The following is an 18,873-nucleotide window of genomic DNA, read 5'->3' on the forward strand; positions in this document are numbered from 1 at the left end:
AAGGTATGTATATACACTTATACTGATCTTTATTTACTGATTTCTTTACCCCAAACTCCTTTCCATCAGGTCTTGATTCACTTTGTGCTCCATTCCTATATTTAAATTTCAATAATGAAGGTAAGCCTGTTTATCATGTAAATAATCACTGTACATATTTTCCTAAAATATTTTATTCAAATAGGAAAGGTTTGTTTGTTTGTTTTAATATTTTATTTCTTTATTTGACACAGAGAGAGAGAGAGAGCAAAAATAGGCAGGCAGGCAGAGAGAGGGGGAAGCAGGTTCCCTGCTGAGCAGAGAGCCTGATGCAGGACTCAATCCTAGGACCCTGAGATTCTGATCTGAAGCTTTAACCCACTAAGCCACCGAAGCGCCCAGTTTTTGTTTTTGTTGTGGAGTACTTGATCTCTTCCTAGTAGATACTGTAAATTTCTTTTTTTTTAAGATTTTATTTATTTATTTGACAGAGAGAGAGATAACAAGAGCAGGAACACAAACAGGGGGAGTGGGAGTGGGAGAATCAGGCTTCCCATGGAGGAGGAAGCTCAATATGGGGCTCAATTCAGGGATCCTGGGATCATGACCTGAGCTGAAGGCAGATTCTTGACGACTGAGCACCCCTACATACTGCAAATTTCTGTGAAATAATCTGTTAGACTCATTTTAGAGGATGTGAAAGATTAACTTATTACTAGAGTTTCCGTTGTAACAAGACAGTGACTAGAAAATTAGGGGGAATCTGATTATGAATTCATCTTCTTTTGTGCCATTTAATGAACTTTGGAGAAAATTTTGACTTCTTTAGAAACTAGTTTTAGTATATGTATAATTTCTAAACAGTTTGTAAAGAAATAAATAGTGGTCTTTTTCTCCAATCATTTCAATCATTTCTTAATGAAGACTTTTCTAATTCTCCCTCTTGAACCCATACAGCACCTTATATTTCTGGAAGTTTATCTTTTATATGTTTTATATTTTAGTTATTTATATACTAACATAGTAACCCTTTCTTTGGTTAAAAGTTTTTTTTTAATGACAGCTTTTTAATTTTCTGTCCCTCTCTTATAATGCCTCTTTTATAGTAGGTTTTTCAAAAAATATTTGTTAAATTTAATTGACTCTAATCACTAATGATATCACATCTAGGCTGCTACCCTATATAGCATAAATCTCTAGAAGTCTGAATCTTGGATTTCCATCTTTTATAAATTCTATTTCAGGTCAGAATTTACAGAGATTTCAGGAATTGAGTCTAGAGATAGCATAATACCAGAGAGCTAAAATTTCGCTATTTGAGTGATTTTTAAAATGCACTGTTCTCTGACATCAATACTCATTAATCTAGACCAGAGATTTTGCTATGTTTAGTTAAGCATAGTCTATTATTACACATTCTGATCCAAGAATATTAAGAGATCTTTGTTTGAAAGAACAGTTTATGACTAGAGCTCCTAAATTCAAAGTTCTCAGACTCTTTTGTTTGTATCAAAAAAATTAAGGATCTTGAGGTCTGTATGACTCATTAATAAAGACCAAGTTTAGATATTTTTTTTAAGTATGATGTTGTGATAATAAAAGTTTTTATTGTTGTGGGATAAAGATTGCCATACTCATTTGAAACTGAAAAATTACTAGGATGGTTATCTTTTGTCATTCCAAAATATTTTCTGTTTTAAAAGATAGGGGGTTCTCTCCCACTTAATTTTGTGTTTCCATCAATTGTTAACATTATTCTTGTTTAATAGTAGATTCAAGGTTTGTGTGCTGAGTGACTACTGACCATTTACCCCTTAACTAATTTGCTATATATCTTTGCCTTATTCTTTCTTAGCCTTGGCTTATGCATGTATGTCTGCTTTTATCCCCAAATACCTGTATAACTTCTTCTTGAAAGACAACTCACATGTAATACAAGGTAAGCAAATGTCTTTCCTTGTCTTTTTACAGAGTAAGTTCTTAAGTCAAAAATAACCAATGCTAAATTAAATTTATGATTGTGACCCAATAAAATATGGTAATAGTCCATCACTAAAACCCATAAAGAGACCATTAGGTTTACTCTTTCTTCCAAGTCCATAAAGAATTACGGTATTTTTCTAATGACTACTATAACCAAAGACAAATATGGTTTATAGGAAGGAAGTTGCTTTTTGCTTTTATGTTAGTTTAGTAAAGCCATCCAACTTCAAGAGCCATGTAATGTCAACTTCTGAGAATTTATGAAGTTATGTATTATAAGAATATATCTTGTATCTTATTGAGATATGTTCAATACTTATTCATAGTTTCCTTATTACCTTTATCAGTAATGTTTATTATGGAATTGGCAGTATACTCTTTAAGGTTCCAGCAAAATCCAAAATGAGTGAATTTAGTAACACCTTGAATGATACCAAGAGATTTCAGAGACTATATGATGCAAATAATTTACCAAATAGTGACCAAAACAAACTGAAAAGATTAAAGATAGAAAATATTCATGTAAGTATTTGTGCATCACAAAATGCGATTCCTTAATCTTTAGTTAAGTAAAGTCAGAAATAATGCTATTATTTTTAAAGCTAATATGAACCCATAATATTAATTGAACTTTCCTATATAAAGCCTGGAAAACATCTTTTCCCAAATTTATCAGGCCTCTATTAAAGCATACTGCCTAGCCAGATTACTGTACTTTAAGAAAGATAAAGATATTTGGAGAATCCTCAAATAAAAGCAATCAAAACAGAATTTGTATAATAAAAAAAGTATGGTGACTAATATGTTGTAATAATAAAACAAAAAACAGAGTTTATAAAATTAATTGGCTAGCTCTCAGAGGGCCATACATAGCTTCTATTATATTTGGGTTTTTTTGTTGTTGTTCTTTATAGCTTCCTTTTTCAAAATACAGAAAGGATTTACCTCTAAAAATTTAGTTTCATTTTTCTAGTAATTGTTTTAAAATACAGATGAATGTATATATTTTATATTGATAATGAATTTCCTTGAAAACGGTAAGTTCTTACACTTTTTAGCTGCAAACTTTTTAAATACACTTTAAAAAGGTTTATTATACAAATAAGCAAGACAAGATCTTGTTTCATGTAAATACAAGAGAGACCATAATATCCACAACGTGAATTTGGACTTAGTCAGAAAGGCGAAAACCACTCTTAATTTGTTAGATTAACCAGTAATATATTTTAACATTTAATATTATAATTAAGAGACTATACAATTAGTTAAAGTTTATTTTTGTTAATGTTAATATTTTCTCACGTATAATTTCTATAAATTTGTGTTTGAAATCTTGAATTGGTAACTAATCTTAAAACTTTTCAAAGCTGCAATAAATGTTCTTTAATATTATGATGAACATGTATATTTTCCCAAGAGACAGTAAACAAGGTATCTATTTGTTCAGTTTTTGTATTGACCATATGTTATATAAGAAAAAAGCAGTTTCAAAAAAGAAAAAGAAAAAAAGCAATTTCAAGTAAGTAATTCAGTAAGTAATTGCTCTGCACTGACTCAATGCCAGGCACCACTTAATAGAAGTTCCTAAGGTAATTAACACTCAGTCCTTTTCCAAGGGATTTCATAGTGTAATATAGGAAGTAACTATGAAAATAACTACGTATAAGTCAATGAAATAAATATACATACTGCTATATTAGCACAGAGGATGAAGTTGTGGAAGTTATTTTGTGGGGTTTTTGTTTTTTTTTCAAATTTTCTTTTTGGTAGCAAAGGAAACAGCATATCTAGAAAGGTTTCATGAAAGGTGATATTTATTGATGAATTTGAAATTAGAGTAGGAATTTGCTTGGTAAAAGGGAGAAAGAAATCCTTAAGACAGAGCAAGGAAGAGAACTGTAGTAAAAAAAAGTCCAGAATAGGTTGATAAAATAACCAGTAGTCAAATCTGATGCCTGAAGGCCAAAAAAAGCTGAAGGATTGGATGAAACAGGATGCTGATTATTGGTTACTAAAGTTTATGAAAGAACAGTAGTTTAGTTTTCTTCAAAATGCTTCTTTTAGGCTTGGAATTAGAAATATTCGGCTCTCACTATATTGTTTTCCTTCTTTGTGTGGTCTCCCCTCCCCTTTTGTTATGTAGTACTTTTAGCTTTAAACTTCAAAGTGACATTGATTTTGGATTAGCATCAATAACATATGCACACTTTTTCCCCCATAAGATTTGAAAAATCCGTATATCATATGAAATCAATCAATAGCTATTTGCAGAATTGCATATTCATTGAGTCACTGAATTGTCTCTACAGAAACCAGTTTCTATATTGGATAGCACTTTTAAATGTTATCTATTTGTTTTTATAATTATATACTAATAGAATTTGGAAGTTTTTTATTTTAAAATCTTTCACAAAATACAGTATTTACATATTCCTAAGATTCTAAAATGCTCTGTCTCTTACAGAAGAGACAAAAATTACCTGTTTAGTCAAAATACCCTGTTTTGTTTGTTTACCATGATCCTATTAACTTGTTACCTGCAGACATTTTTAAGAAGATAAAAAATTAACTTCTAGCCTAAATGAATAGTCTTTATCATTTTTGACACTATCAAATTAATCCCCAGTAATGTTACTATTGAGTTGATAAAGTATCAATACACAGGAATTTTTTTAAAAATACACTGGTTAAACAGCTCAAGGTTGGACTTCTAAATTAAGATCCTTAAAATTACTCTTAGACTCAGAACCTTAGAGTGCCAGCTGGATTGAAAAAGGTGGAGGGATCTGAAAGGGATAGATTGGTTAGAGTTGCAGAGATATTGGAAAACACGCTTATAACTTGCAGGACAGACATATCTTAGGCTATTGAAGAGGAAAAAAAGGCAGCTTTAGGCCAGCGAAGAAAGGCAGCCATTTAATTATTAAAAATGGGAACTAATCCTATATGGAAAACTCAACGATACTGAAAGGTCCCCCACTAATGGGTCCGTGATTAAAGGAGTGAGACTGATACAAAGTGAAGGTCAAACAAAGCTTTATTCCATGCCAAGCATCAAGAATCAAACCAACTGGCCAGGGCTGTGTCTCTTACAAAGAGTGCGACCCCTCTTTGCCTTACAGACTAGCCTTTAAGGGCATAGGCCATGTGGTTGGGCCTGGCGGTGCACAGGTGGCTAATGAGATTGTAACACACAGAGAAAGCTGCACAGTCATGTTAGGTCACACATAAGTGACCAATTGAATTACAGTTTGCCCTATAGTAGACATTTGAACTAGTCTATCACCTTGGTCAGAATTGGCGCCCAAAAGGCACCCAAAGGGCAGGGCACTTATTCCTTGGGAGCTAGGGAGACAGTATGCCCCCCCCCCCATCGGATGTCTCCACCTGGCCTGACCCACCCTTGTATTTGGGCTTTGTTACCTGGGACTTGTTTCCTGGACTTGTTTTTCAATAAGTCCCCTGGGGGAAACGGGGGCAGGGACAGTTTAAGTTTTACTGTAGGAACAACAAAGTTATTGTTTAAGCAAATGGAAGCACTCTGGCTAAATAGGTCCTTACATATACATTTATGTCTTTTTTCAATTAAGGAAGGAACAACCTAGAAAATTGGCCTATAAACTTATAAACTATACTACTTCAGAGTCATTCTGCTGTATGTTGTCCACCAAAACAGCCATTGGAATTTTGCTACAACTTTAAACATTCTTGTGGCTGTTTACTTATTTTTTTAGAAACATTTATTTATTGGCCAGAGAGAGAGAGAGCAAGAGAGCACAAGCAGGGGAAACAGCAGGCAGAGGGAGAGGTAGAAGCAGACTCTCTGCTGAACAGGGAGCCCGATGCCGGACTCAATCCCAGGACCCTGGGATCATGACCTGAGCTGAAGGCAGACACTTAACCCACTGAGCCACCCAGGTGTCCCTCTTGTACTGTTTACAAAACTAATATTCACACTTGGACATTTGGAAAATGTTGTTTCTGTAAGTCAGAAAGGGAAAGGGAGAAAGAAATACCATGTAAACCTAGGAAATAAAATTGCGTGAAAAATTTCCCAATATTCTGTTTTCCTGTACATGTTTCTGAATCCGTTGGGGAAAAGGATGTTGTCTTCTCTGTAATGTCTCTATTATTTAATGTAGTACACCACTTAGCTAGGATGGCTGGGTAACTAAACAGGGGTATTTTTCAGAGTTTAAAAGGCACACTAACTGCACCAGACACTGCACCTACTGGTGGCAACTGGAACTCTCCATGTAATCAGGATGTATGGTCACGCTGCAAGTAAGTTTTTGAGTAGAGAAGGAAGAAGGAAGATAGACTAAAGTTGGAGTCTAAAGGCCAGCTGTCAAAATAGGAAGTTAATATAAATCTCCTTTCTCATCAAACAATAAGAAAAAGAGAGGGAGATGCATTTGGTTATGCATTTGGAAAAACAGTGCATTGCTTGTTTTGGTTTGAATAAACATCTTTGTCTTGGATGGCTTTAATGATAACATATTGGGAGAGAGTAGGAAATACATTGAACTTACAACCTTGCTGTTTTCCAGAATGTCTTACATCTTGTGACTAAGGATATTTTTCCTGAGACTGAAAATGTTCTGCCTTTAATAGAAATAGTATGAAAACTGTTGAGTGAGATTGTTTGTATATTTACCAGAGCAGGGTATATGAACCAAAAAGAAAATAGCTGACAAGTATAGGCCTGAAAATTATCTTTCTCTTCTTTTGAACCCCCTCTTTTCTTTTTGACATAAAGGTTGATGCTTGTTCTTGTGGTTTTAGATAGCAAGCCAAATTTTACAACTGGCAAACTTTGAGATGTGAGATAATCTAATTTGGGTTCATTTGCAGAAAAATAACTTTGATTTCTTTTGAGTGCTATGCATCCAAATGGCACCAAATGAATTAGCTTAGGCACATTTTATTTGACAAGAGATTTATGACTCTCTGCATATTTACATACACTTAGCATCTTCAATGCCTAATGGAAAATAACATATAGTTACAGAACTTTTAGAACCAAGAATGCTATCTTTGATTTGGGAGCTGAGGAAATCTCTTGCTTTAAATCTCTCCCCTATCATCCTTCACCTTCTCCTTACCCCATCTAAGGCAATGAAAGAAGAAAGACTACTTAGAAAGGAAAAAGTAAGGATACCCATATGTGGGAACTTACTGAAATTTCATCTTGTATCCATTTTATGAAATTGTTTTTGAAAACAGATGACTTATTTATAAGTAGCTGTACAAAAATACAGTAGTGTCATACAAAAGCCTTACACTGTCATTTAAAAGTATGTAATGAATTAAGAAACTGTTTTAAATGAGATGTATAAGAATTTTTTAATCTGAAAAGATTAAAAGGGAAAAAGACTTTATTTTATATCTCACTGCAGAAAATTAAAAGGTATAAAGTCTCATTAAAACACACAAAAAAAGTATATTAGACGTGGTTTTGTGCATTAGTGTGATATTAAACTTCACCTGAAGTCTAAGGGAGATTTTTTTTAAAATCTTGATTTTTTTTTTCTTTTCCTTCCATTTAATTTTTTTTAATGTATCATGTACTATTTGTTTCAGGGATACAGGTATGTGATTCATCAGTCTTAGACAATTCACAGCACTCCCAATAGCACTCCCAATAGATAAACACTCCCCCGTGTTTATCACCCAGCCACTCCATCCCTCCCACTCCCCTCCACTCCAGCAAACCTCAGTTTGTTTCCTGAGATTAAGAGTTTCTTATGGTTTGTCTCCCTCTCTGGTTTTGTCCTGTTTCATTTTTCTCTCCCTTCTTCTATGATCCTCTGTCTTATTTCTCAAATTCCTCATATCCGTGAGATTATATGTTATTTATTTTTCTCTGATTGACTTATTTCACTTAGCATAATACCCTCTAAGAGCTTCATCCATGCTATTACAAATGGCAAGATTCCAGTTATTGATGGCTACATAATATTCCACTGTGTATCTATACCATATCTTCATTATCCATTCATCTGTTGATAGACTTCTAGGCTCCTTCCATAGCTTGGCTATTGTGGACATTGCTGCTATAAACATTGGGGTGCATGCACCCCTTTGAATCTACATTTATTACCTCTTTGGGGTAAATACCCGCAGTAGTACAATTCCTGTACTCCTGGGGAGCTCTATTTTCAACTTTTTGAAGAACCTCCATACTGTTTTCTAGAGTAGCTGCACCAGCTTGCATTCCCACCAGCAGTTTAGGAGGGTTCCCCTTCCTCCACATTCTTGGCAACATGTGTCATTTCCTGTCTTGTTAATTTTAGCCATGCTGACTGGTGTGAGGTGGTATCTCATTGTAGTTTTGATTTGTATTTCCTTGATGCCAAGTGATGCTGAGCACTTTTCATGTGTCTGTTGGCCATTTGGATGTCTTCTTCGCAGAAGTGTCTGTTCATGTCTTCTGCCCATTTCTTGATTGGATTATTTTTTCTTCAGGTACTGAGTTTGATAAGTTCTTTATAGATTTTTGAATACTAGTCCTTTATCTGTTATGTCATTTGCAAATATCTTCTCCCATTCTGTCAGTTATTTTTTGGTTTGGTTGACTGTTTCCTTTGCTGCACAAAAGCTTTTTATCTCAATGAAGTCCCAATAGTCATTTTTGCCGTTGCTTCCCTTGCCTTTGGCAATGTTTCTAAGAAGAAGTTGCTTCAGCTGAGGTGGAAGAGGTTGCTGCCTGTGTTCTCCTCAAGGATTTTGATAGATTCCTATTTCATATTTAGGTCTTTCATCCATTTTGAGTCTGTTTTTCTGTGTGGTGTAAGGAGGTAGTCCAGTTTCATTCTTCTGCATGTGGCTGTCTCAATTTCCCCAACACCATTTTGAAGAGGCTGTCTTTTTTCCACTAGACATTCTTTCCTACTTTGACAAAGATTAGTTGACCATAGAGCTTAGGGTCCATTTCTGGGCTCTCTATTCTGTTCCATTGATCTATGTGTCTATTTTTGTGCTAGTACCATACTGTCTTGATTATTATAGCTTTGTAATAGAGCTTGATGTCCAGAATTGTGATGCCACCAGCTTTCATTTTCTTTTCCCAACATTCATCTGGCTATCTGGGGTCTTTTCTGGTTCTGTACAAATTTTAGGATTATTTGTTCCATTTATTTGAAAAAAAGTTAATGGTATTTTTATAGAGATTGCATTAAATGTATAGATTGCTCTAGGTAGTATAGACATTTTCACAATATTCGTTCATCAAATCCATAAGCATGGAACATTTTTCCATTTCCTTGGGTCTTCCTCAATTTCTTTCATGAGTTTTCTGAGTATAGATTCTTTGCATCTTTGGTTAGATTTATTCCTAAGTATTGTATGGTTTTGGGGTCAATTGCAAATGGGATTAACTCCTTAACTTCTCTTTCTTCTGTCTTGCTGTTGGTGTATAGAAATGCAGCTGATTTATGTGCATTTATTTTATATCCTGACACTTTACTGAATTCCTGTATGAGTTCTAGCAGTTTTGGGGTGGAGTCTTTTGGGTTTTCCACATAAAGAAATATATCATCCAAAGAGTGAGAGTTTGACTTCTTTGCTAATTCAGATGCCATTTATTCCTTTGTTGTCTGATTGCTGAGGCTAGGACTTCTAGTACTATGTTGAATAGCAGTGGTGATAGTGGACATCCCTGCCGTGTTCCTGACCTTAGGGGAAAAGCTCTCAGTTTTTCCCCATTGAGAATAGCACTTGCTGTGGATGGCTTTTATGATATTGAGGTATGTACCCTGTATCCCTATAATGTGAAGAGTTTTGATCAAGAAAGGATGCTGTACTTTGTCAAATGCTTTTTCTGCATCTATTGCGAGAATCATATGGTTTTTGTTCTTTTTTTTATTATTAATGTATTGTATATCGCTGATTGATTTGCAGATGTTGAACCCACCTTGCAGCCAAGGAATAAATCCCACTTGGTTGTGGCAAATAACCCTTTTAATGTACTGTTGAATCCTACTAGCTAGTATTTTGGTGAGAATTTTTGCATCAATATTGATCAGGGATATTGGTCTATAATTCTCCTTTCTGATTGGGGTGTTTATCTGGTTTTGAGATCAAGGTAATGCTGGCCTCATAAAATGAGTTTGGAAGTTTTCCTTCCATTTCTGGTTTTTTTGGTACAGTTTCAGAAGAATAGGTATTAATTCTTCTTTAAATGTTTGGTAGAATTCCCCTGGGAAGCCATCTGGCCCTGGGCTCTTCTTTGCTGGGAGATTTTTTTATTACTGTTTCAATTTCCTTACTGGTTATGGGTCTGCTCAAGTTTTCTATTTCTTCCTGGTTCAGTTTTAATAGTTTATATGTCTCTAGGAATGCATCCATTTCTTTCAGATTTTCTAATCTGTTGGCGTATAGTTGTTCTTATGGCCCTGTGTCAGGCTCTCTGCTCATCAGGGAGCCTGCTTCCTCCTCTCTCCCTCTGCCTGCCTCTCTGCCTACTTGTGATCTCTGTCTGTCAAATAAATAAATAAAATCTTTTAAAATAATTTAAAAAAATAAATAAAGCCTTTATATCCTTGTTGATCTTTTGCTTAGATGATCTGTCCATTTCAGTGAGTGGAGTGTTAAAGTCCCATACTATTATTGTATTTTTGCCAATGTGTTTCCTTGATTTTGTTATTAATTGGTTTATATAATTGGCTGCTCCCATGTTAAGGGCCTAGATATTTAAAACTGTTAGCTCTTCCTGTTGGGTAGAACCTTTAAGTATGATAAGTCCTTCCTCATCTCTTATTATAGTCTTTGGTTTAAAATCTAATTTGTCTGATATAAGGATTGCCACCCTATCTTTCTTTTGATGTCCATTAGCATGGTAAATGGTTTTCTACCCCATCACCTTAACTCTGTTAGTGTCTTTGGGTCTGAAATGAGTCTTGAAGATAGCATACTGATGGGTCTTGTTTTTTAATCCATTCTGATACCCTTTGTCTTTTGATTGGGGCATTTAGCCCATTTACATTTAGGGTAACTATTGAAAGATATGAATTTAGGGCTATTGTATTGCCTATAAGGTTACTATTACTGTATATTGTATCTGTTCCTTTCTGGTCTGTCACTTTTAAGCTCTTTCTTTGCTTAGAGGACCTCTTTCAGTATTTCCTGTAGTGGTGGTTTGGTGTTTGCAAATTCTTTTAGTTTTTGTTTGTCTTGGAAACTCTTTATCTCTCCTCCTCTTTTCAGTGACAGCCTAGCAGGATATAGTATTCTTGGCTACATATTTTTCTCACTTAGTGCTCTGAGTATATCATGCCGGGCCTTTCTGGCCTGCCAGGTCTCTGTGTATAGGTCTGCTTCCAATTTATTGTTTCTACTGTTGTAGTTTACAGACCTCTTGTCCCGAACTGCTTTCAGGATTTTCTCTTTGTCTCTGAGACCCGTAAGTTTTAGTTAGGTGATGAGGTATTGACCTATTTTTATTGATTTGAGGGGTTTTCTATGCCTCCTGAATTTTGATGCCTGTTTCCTTCCCCAAATTAGGGTTGTTCTCTGCCGTAATTTGCTCCAGTATACCTTCTGCCCTCTGAGGGTCCTGAGACCGCACGGTCCCAGCAAGGATTCCACCCGTGCTTAGCCAGTGGAGCAACATCCCTCAGTGGAGCAGACTTCTAACTAAAAGTTCTGATTTTGTGTTCTACTGCTCTGACCCTTGGTGGTAGCCAGCTGATGGAGGCTCCCTCTCCCCGCATTCTGTCTTCTCAAATATCACCTTGGATTCACTTCTCCATCTGTCCTACCTTCCAGAAAGTGGTTGCTTTTCTGTTCATAGAGTTGCTATTCTTTTCTTCAGTCTCCTGTGGATTTCATAGGTGTCCAGAATGGTTTAATAACCATCCAGCAGAATTCCTGGGACCAAGGATGAAATTTAGGTCTCCTATTCCTCTGCCTTCTTGCTCCTCCCCTCCGATCTTGATTTTCTTCTTTAAAGAATAATATAACATTTAACATTACATAGTCACCTGTTTGTTAGAAAATACTATGTAGGGGGTTATATTATGGCTCAGATGTATATCTTCATTATTAGAAATTACAATTAAAATGTCCTGTGAACATTTTAAGTCAGCAGTAATATCCTTGAAATTCTTTATTTTGACTACTGTTCTGTTTTTCTGAACTACCCTTAAATTATCTGAGGTTGATTTATAAATCAAAGGACATTTGCATTTCAATTTTTAAAAATTTACTCCCCAGCCCTTTTAAGTACATTTTGAAATAACTTAAAATATCACATAGTGCTGACTTCATCAATTCCACCATATCCCATCTTTAAAAAAATTGTTCTGAATATAACAAACCATAGTATATCTCATTCCAAAGCCTGTCTTGAGCAACCAAAACTTTTTCCAGCCTTATGACTTATATTTCAATGAGATGATAGGTAGTATATAATATATAAAGATATACATACTTGTGTGTATTTTATAAAAATACATATGTATTTGTGGGTATTTTATGTATATATATGCATATATATGTATACATATGCAATTATAATACATATCATGTATCATAAATCCACTATGAATATTTGGCAGAATGCAAGGAATATGTTTTCATTATGAATTAGGTTTCCCCAGTCCATTCTTACTCAGCCATGTAATACCACATAGTAACTATCATTTATCAGGCTAAGATAAGAATGATATTTAGTAAACTAGAGCATAGCTGTGGGGAATTGCCTGAGGCATGACTTTCTAGTTTAAAATGAAGTGTACTTTTTAAAAGTTAATAACTATATATTTTCATCAACATATAGCTGAATGTTTGTGATTATTGGTGTTATATACCTCTAGCTTCCGGGTAAATTAGGACTGTAAACATACTATTGCTAATTAGAGGTAGAAAAAAGATAAATAAGCAAAAGTTAGACCCAAAAGTTCCTGAGACATTGGGATCCAGCGAGTTTTCACTTCAGTCTGTAAATCTTGAAGGTGATGTGAATTGTGTCTTTCTTGTTCTTAGAGGAAAAGCCGAGACAGTGGATAGATAGAATGAATTCTGTTGCTATAGAGTAAACATCAAATCAATAAAAATATTGATTAAATGCCTATTCTTTACCCAACACCCATGGGTAAAAGCTCAAATTAGATCCAGAAATCAGCTTTATCACGGTCTTGAATACAGCACCACCTACTCTTTTCTTTTTGGTACTTTTTGCTGCTTCTCTTTGTACAAATGTATCATTTCTTATAGGTAAATAATTATAAAATGCATTGTCATTAGATCAAGGTTGGGAGGGTTATTGTTTTTTTTTCTCAAGTTTTTCCTTAAATTCCAGTTAGTTAACATATACTATAAAATTAGTTTCAGGAATAGAATTTAGTGATTCATTGCTTACATAAAACACCCAATAGAAGCAAAGTTTCCATTGAGGAAAAGAGGAGAAGGCTACTTATACTAACAGGTTGTCAAAGACTTAGTACTATTCCTGGAAATATGAAAAATAAGGTACTTTAAGAACTAAAAAAAAAAAAGCAGGCATTATTTTTATAGGTTATTTTTACCAAATAATTGGTTTGCTCTCCTACTTTACTGGAAGAAGGAGTTGAAGTTATTAAGAGAAAAGATTCATTGAGTTATTGTCATTTTTTTAAAAAGATTTTATTTATTTATCAGAGAGAGACGGGGGGAGAGAGCAAGCACAGGCAGACAGAATGGCAGGCAGAGGCAGAGGGAGAAGCAGGCTCCCTGCCAGGCAAGGAGCCCGATGTGGGACTCGATCCCAGGAGGCTGGGATCATGACCTGAGCCGAAGGCAGCTGCTTAACCAACTGAGCCAACCAGGCGTCCCAAGTTATTGTCATTTTTTAAAGATATGGGAAGTACTTTATTTTATCATGTGACAGCATATAAGAGCCATATTTACAGGCATCTAACTGCAGTGTAGATTTGAATATGGGAGATGGCTCAGAAATTACAATACTAGTAGTTTAAGTATTGACCTTATTTGATAAAGGGTAACAGTTTTGATGATTGATTTGCCAAAGTTTTAAAATATAATTTTATATAGCTCTTGTTTCCTTAAAAGAACTGTTGTTTTGAACCAAATATAACAAGGTACAATTTATTCACATAATGAAACTGCAATTGAAAACAAGCTTAAAAATTTCCCATCTCAGTCTTTTTCTCTTCTCTGCATTACAAATATCTCATTCCATCATCATGCTGAATTCCTCAGCATCGTCCATACTATATCCAGGGGAATCCCTGGGAAATAGTGAATGTCTGTCTTCCTTCAGAAAGACACAGATAACCTGGAATTTTTCTTACCACATTCTCCAATATTTCTACAACTCACACTTTCTGCTCTTCTGAAATAATGCCTCTTTTTGGCACAGCAGGAAAAACACCATTAGGAATTATGAACCTGGCTCTGTCATAGAGAATAATACTAAATACATTATGAAACCTCCCTGAGCCGTCTGTTCTTAACTACCAAAAATAAGTCATATTTATTCAATCCTTTATTATTATTTGTCTTCATAGTAACCATTAGATTTAAATAAGGCAGAATTCTATTCATTTTATGGAGTTATTGTCATTTAATCTCAAAAAGAAAAAAAAAGTTGAACTTCCTAAAATATGTGTTAATTTTGTCTTTTTGCTTTGTAAAAGTATGGTTTACTTGCCCTTGAGTTGAGGGTTGCCAGAATCTTTTTTAGGTTAGAACATAGTGAGTAAATTGACAAGAAAAGCAATTTGTTGAAGGAATGGAGAAAATAAGGAAATATTCCTCATATTTTAACTGAAATTTATGAATTACAATAGGATTAGAATCGACAACAAGTATTTTTAATTGTGTACTGTGTGCCTATTTTCGGATTAAGATTTTGCTAATTCTTATTCCTAAATAGGGTAATGTAGAGCCTTAGATGGAAGTACATTAGAACTGGAACAAATGCCTATATTTGAATATAAAAAAATTAAAGCATAATTGTTCTACTTTTGATTGCTTATAAAGTATTGTTCCTTATTTAAGTATCTGTTCCACTTTCTGAAGATACAATAAGTGCAAGACAGATTTAATATTGTGAGAGAAAACGTATGATGAATTTAGTAGGAAAATACCTGTATGTAATCCATGATTTAAGAAATGAACCAGTAGTTCAGAAGGTAGAAAGTAAGTTGTGCCATAGTTTTTTGGTATGCTTAATAATTAGCAGTAAGTGATTAAAATGGTGATAAAACAAAATTAGCTTACTAAAATATATTTTCTTCATGGAAAAAATTAAATATCACTCAAAATGTAAATAAAACAAATGTCTATGAATTTAATGCCTTTATTTAAAGTATTCTGTAAAAATGGTGCTTGTCTTAAACTTATTATTCATTTCAGAGTATCTGACCGTGTTCTCACAGATGATTGCATTCCATGATCCAGAGCTGAGCAATCATCTCAATGAGATTGGATTTATCCCAGATGTAAGTACTTGGGACATTAATAGAACCTAGGTACAAAATAAAGCAAACACTGGTAACACAAAAGAGTACTGTTTTTAAAGTTGTGTTGTCATAAGAAATCTGTGTAGCTGAACAAGTTTCTGTTACTAATTATAGCCTTCTTTTATAACGTTTGTGTGATTACCTTCCATATTCTCACTTTAAGTAAAGGGAAAGTATGTTATTTTATATTTTTTGGCACTATCAAATTTTTTTGAAAAACCTTTTAGTTTGAGTGTTGTTTTAAACTGTGCTGTAAGGGTTTTCACATGGATTTTATGATAGGCCTGCTTTTGAAGAGTAGGAAATTTGAACTTCAGTGAATTTTTAAGTAGCTGCTTCTGTGTTTTTCTTGATATATTAACCTCAGAAGCTTTGCCAGATTTCATCTTACTTCATTAGCTTCTTAATAGTCCATATCAACCCAAAAGTCAGAGTTGACTCTTAAAGATTAGCCATGATTAGCCTGTTACTCATCTGTGGTGTGTGATATGCAGTCAAACCTCTATTAGAAGTGTTTTGGAGTATAGTATCATAGCTTTTTATTAACCTCAAAAAAACATTTTTGAGATCGAGTTCTCCTTATTCCATCTTAACTTATCTTTGTTTCCTGATCATGCCTTTCCTCTTAAGTCTCATATTAAGGGACCAGTTTATTGATGGTAAGATTAGAGATGAAAAATGTTTATATTAACACCCAACTAATCTATTTGAAGTGTTAACAATAATACTTATAGTATAAATACTTACAGAGTGCTTTGAAGTTTAAAAATACTTTCATAAACATTATTTCACTTGAGTCTCAAAATAAACCTGCAAGGCATATGAAGCAGATAATTTCAGCTTTTTTAATTGAGAAATACAGTGTTTGAGAAGATAACAAAACTAATTAGTCACAGAACTAAAATGTTAACTTACATCATTTGACAACCCTCTGCCCGTAGTCTAGTTCATCTTCCACTGGAGAATAGAAACTAAAACATAGACATACTTACTCCTAGTTCATTGCTCTTTGCATTGTGCTATATATAACTGTATGATGTGATCAGGCCTATAGTAACTATCCTCAACATTTACAGTGTTACTTGCTTCTAGGCTTCTGGAGAAATACCTTTTATTTGAGTACATGGTTTGTTCAGTGAAGCCTCCAAAAAGTACATATACAGATTAGGAAACAAATAAAATAAGGACAAGCTCTATAATTAAATGGAGAGAAAAAAGACCTTATAAAAAAATTAACCAGTATACATATTATCATATTAAATATACATTTTTTATAACCCCACCTTTCTTGCTTCACATTATGGGAGATATAATACAAAACTACATTAACTATTATGGCAGGAATTGAAAAAATTATAGAGGAGCTGACTGCCAAGTTGATAATGGAATAAGATATTTGAGGGAAAAAACTACTGATAGCTAAGACATAGACTAAGAGATAATTATTTTCGAAGAACTCTCTTGAAAGGACCTAATTGTTCTCAGTAGTAAACAGAATATGACATTGGGTCAGGCAATGTTGTAAATTGACAAAAAAAATTTATGCAGAAAATCATGTATGGAATTACCAAGACAGCCTGATTAAAAATTTTAGACATATTCATGAATATAGATAGTATTAAGAAAGGACTCACAAAAGGAAATATATAATTTGTATTTGCTTTAGTTAATCAGAAAAATTAAGCTTTGAATGAGTATGGTATAGAAGGGTGAGCAAAAAACATTATTCAAATAATACTATTATTAAAATTATTAAAATTAACATTATTAATTTTAAAATTAATTATTAAATTTTAATTATTAAAATTTTAATTATTAAAATTAAAAATAATAATGCAAACATATATTAAGTGCTTACTCTGTGCCAAGCACTGCTCTACCCTCTTTAAATAAACTACTCATCTAATCCTCACAAGCTTATAAATCTAATTAAACAATTACTATTAAATATTTATACATAAAATTAATTTGAAAAAGGCTAATAGATGAATAGAAATAAAATTTTAGCTACCAATATTATAAAAGATAAGAGCAGGTGAGAACTCAGCTAAAAAGTATTGTAATGTTTTGTGTTGTATGAGGGGAAAATAAAAATACTCATTATACTTGGGCATTAAGTCAGAGATCTTTTCAGAGTCTGGGATTTGTTTTCACTCTGCTTAAAAGCTAATGATTGAGCCTGTTACGGTTTCATGGGCACTGGCAGAAAACCCAGGACTCCTGGGTCAGAGACAAAGGACATCACTCATAGCATAGCAAGCAGCAGGAGTGTTAGCATCTTTGCTTTGGTTTTCTAACCATACATACATTTTCCAATATGTTTGTATAAAAACAGCCTTGGAAAATATAATCCAGAACAAAGAGTAGTCAGGGTCTCTACTCACAGGAAATGTAGAAGTATAAGATGCATATTAAAATTTTAATGGTAATCATTAAGAAAATAGAAAGAGAATGTAGAACTTCTAAACCAATGGGGGATGTGAGGATATGCAGTAAAGAAAAGTCAGCCAACCCTGTAAAAACATAAAAAGATCATAGAATGTGAGCTAATTAGATTGCCTAATAAAGGAAATTTTTAGGCATTAAAAAAAATCCCTCTGTATGCTATTTATGAGATAAAAATTTAAGGGTATTAGTCAAAAAAGGAGATAAAAAAACTTAAGTCAGGCACATATTAACCAAAAGAAAACTAATGCAGTGATATAAACCAGTAAAACAAAACAAAACAAAAAAAAACCCACAAAACAGACCCACCCATAATTAGATTTTGGTATGTGACAGAGATGGCTCTATAAATAAATTAAAAAGAATGGATTATTGAATAAATGGCCCTGATACAATTGGGTAACTACATGGAGGGGAGGTGGGAATCAAAGCCAAGTTCATACAGTAATAAAAGTAAGTTCTAGATCAACTAGAAGACCTAAATACAGAGTGTCATGTTCATTATTTACATCTAGGAAGGAATTTTTACCGAAGTTACGGAAAGTACAAAACATGATACTTAAAAAAGAAAAAATTAGAATTGAGTAGTGGTACAAAGAGGCCTTCTGTTCTATTGATTATGCATTATTTTGATTTCTAAAATTTCCAAAACAGTTGTCACAAGGTGTTAATCTTTGTTAAGTTTGAGAGTACACTGGAGTTTGTTAAATGTGTTACTATATGGAGTGAGTTAATAATTCAATAACTCAATACTTTATATATGCTATCTTTGATTTCTTGTTGCCCTCTTTATTATGACCCCTCCTATAATTAATGGGGCATTTTGTGTAATTTCTTATAAAAATTCTTTAATAGTGGTTTTATTATGAAGTAATATTGATTTATTTATGTACTGTGATTAATCTTATGAGATATTTATAAGTCATGTGGGATGAGGGACAGTTCCTTGTGTGATGAGAATGTCTAGCACATGGCAAATGCTGAACCTTGCTGGCCCCTA

General features: G+C 33.7%; 1 protein-coding gene and 1 long non-coding RNA gene across 3 annotated transcripts in view; one reads left to right on the plus strand and one right to left on the minus strand.

Annotated features, from left to right (window-relative positions):
* TBCK (TBC1 domain containing kinase) overlaps window positions 1-18,873 on the plus strand; it is a 211,745-nt gene that overhangs the window by 91,017 nt on the left and 101,855 nt on the right. For both annotated transcript variants that reach the window (XM_059171534.1, XM_059171529.1), the window contains exons 18-20: window positions 70-120; window positions 1,835-1,918; window positions 15,322-15,407. In XM_059171534.1, the coding sequence (XP_059027517.1) occupies window positions 70-120; window positions 1,835-1,918; window positions 15,322-15,407 (221 nt within the window). The remainder of the gene's footprint in view (window positions 1-69; window positions 121-1,834; window positions 1,919-15,321; window positions 15,408-18,873) is intronic.
* The window catches only part of LOC131829607 (uncharacterized), a 198,999-nt gene that overhangs the window by 70,844 nt on the left and 109,282 nt on the right, over window positions 1-18,873 (minus strand). The gene's annotated exons all lie outside the window — the stretch shown is intronic.

Source organism: Mustela lutreola, chromosome 1 (assembly GCF_030435805.1).
Source record: "Mustela lutreola isolate mMusLut2 chromosome 1, mMusLut2.pri, whole genome shotgun sequence".
NCBI lineage: Eukaryota > Metazoa > Chordata > Mammalia > Carnivora > Mustelidae > Mustela > Mustela lutreola.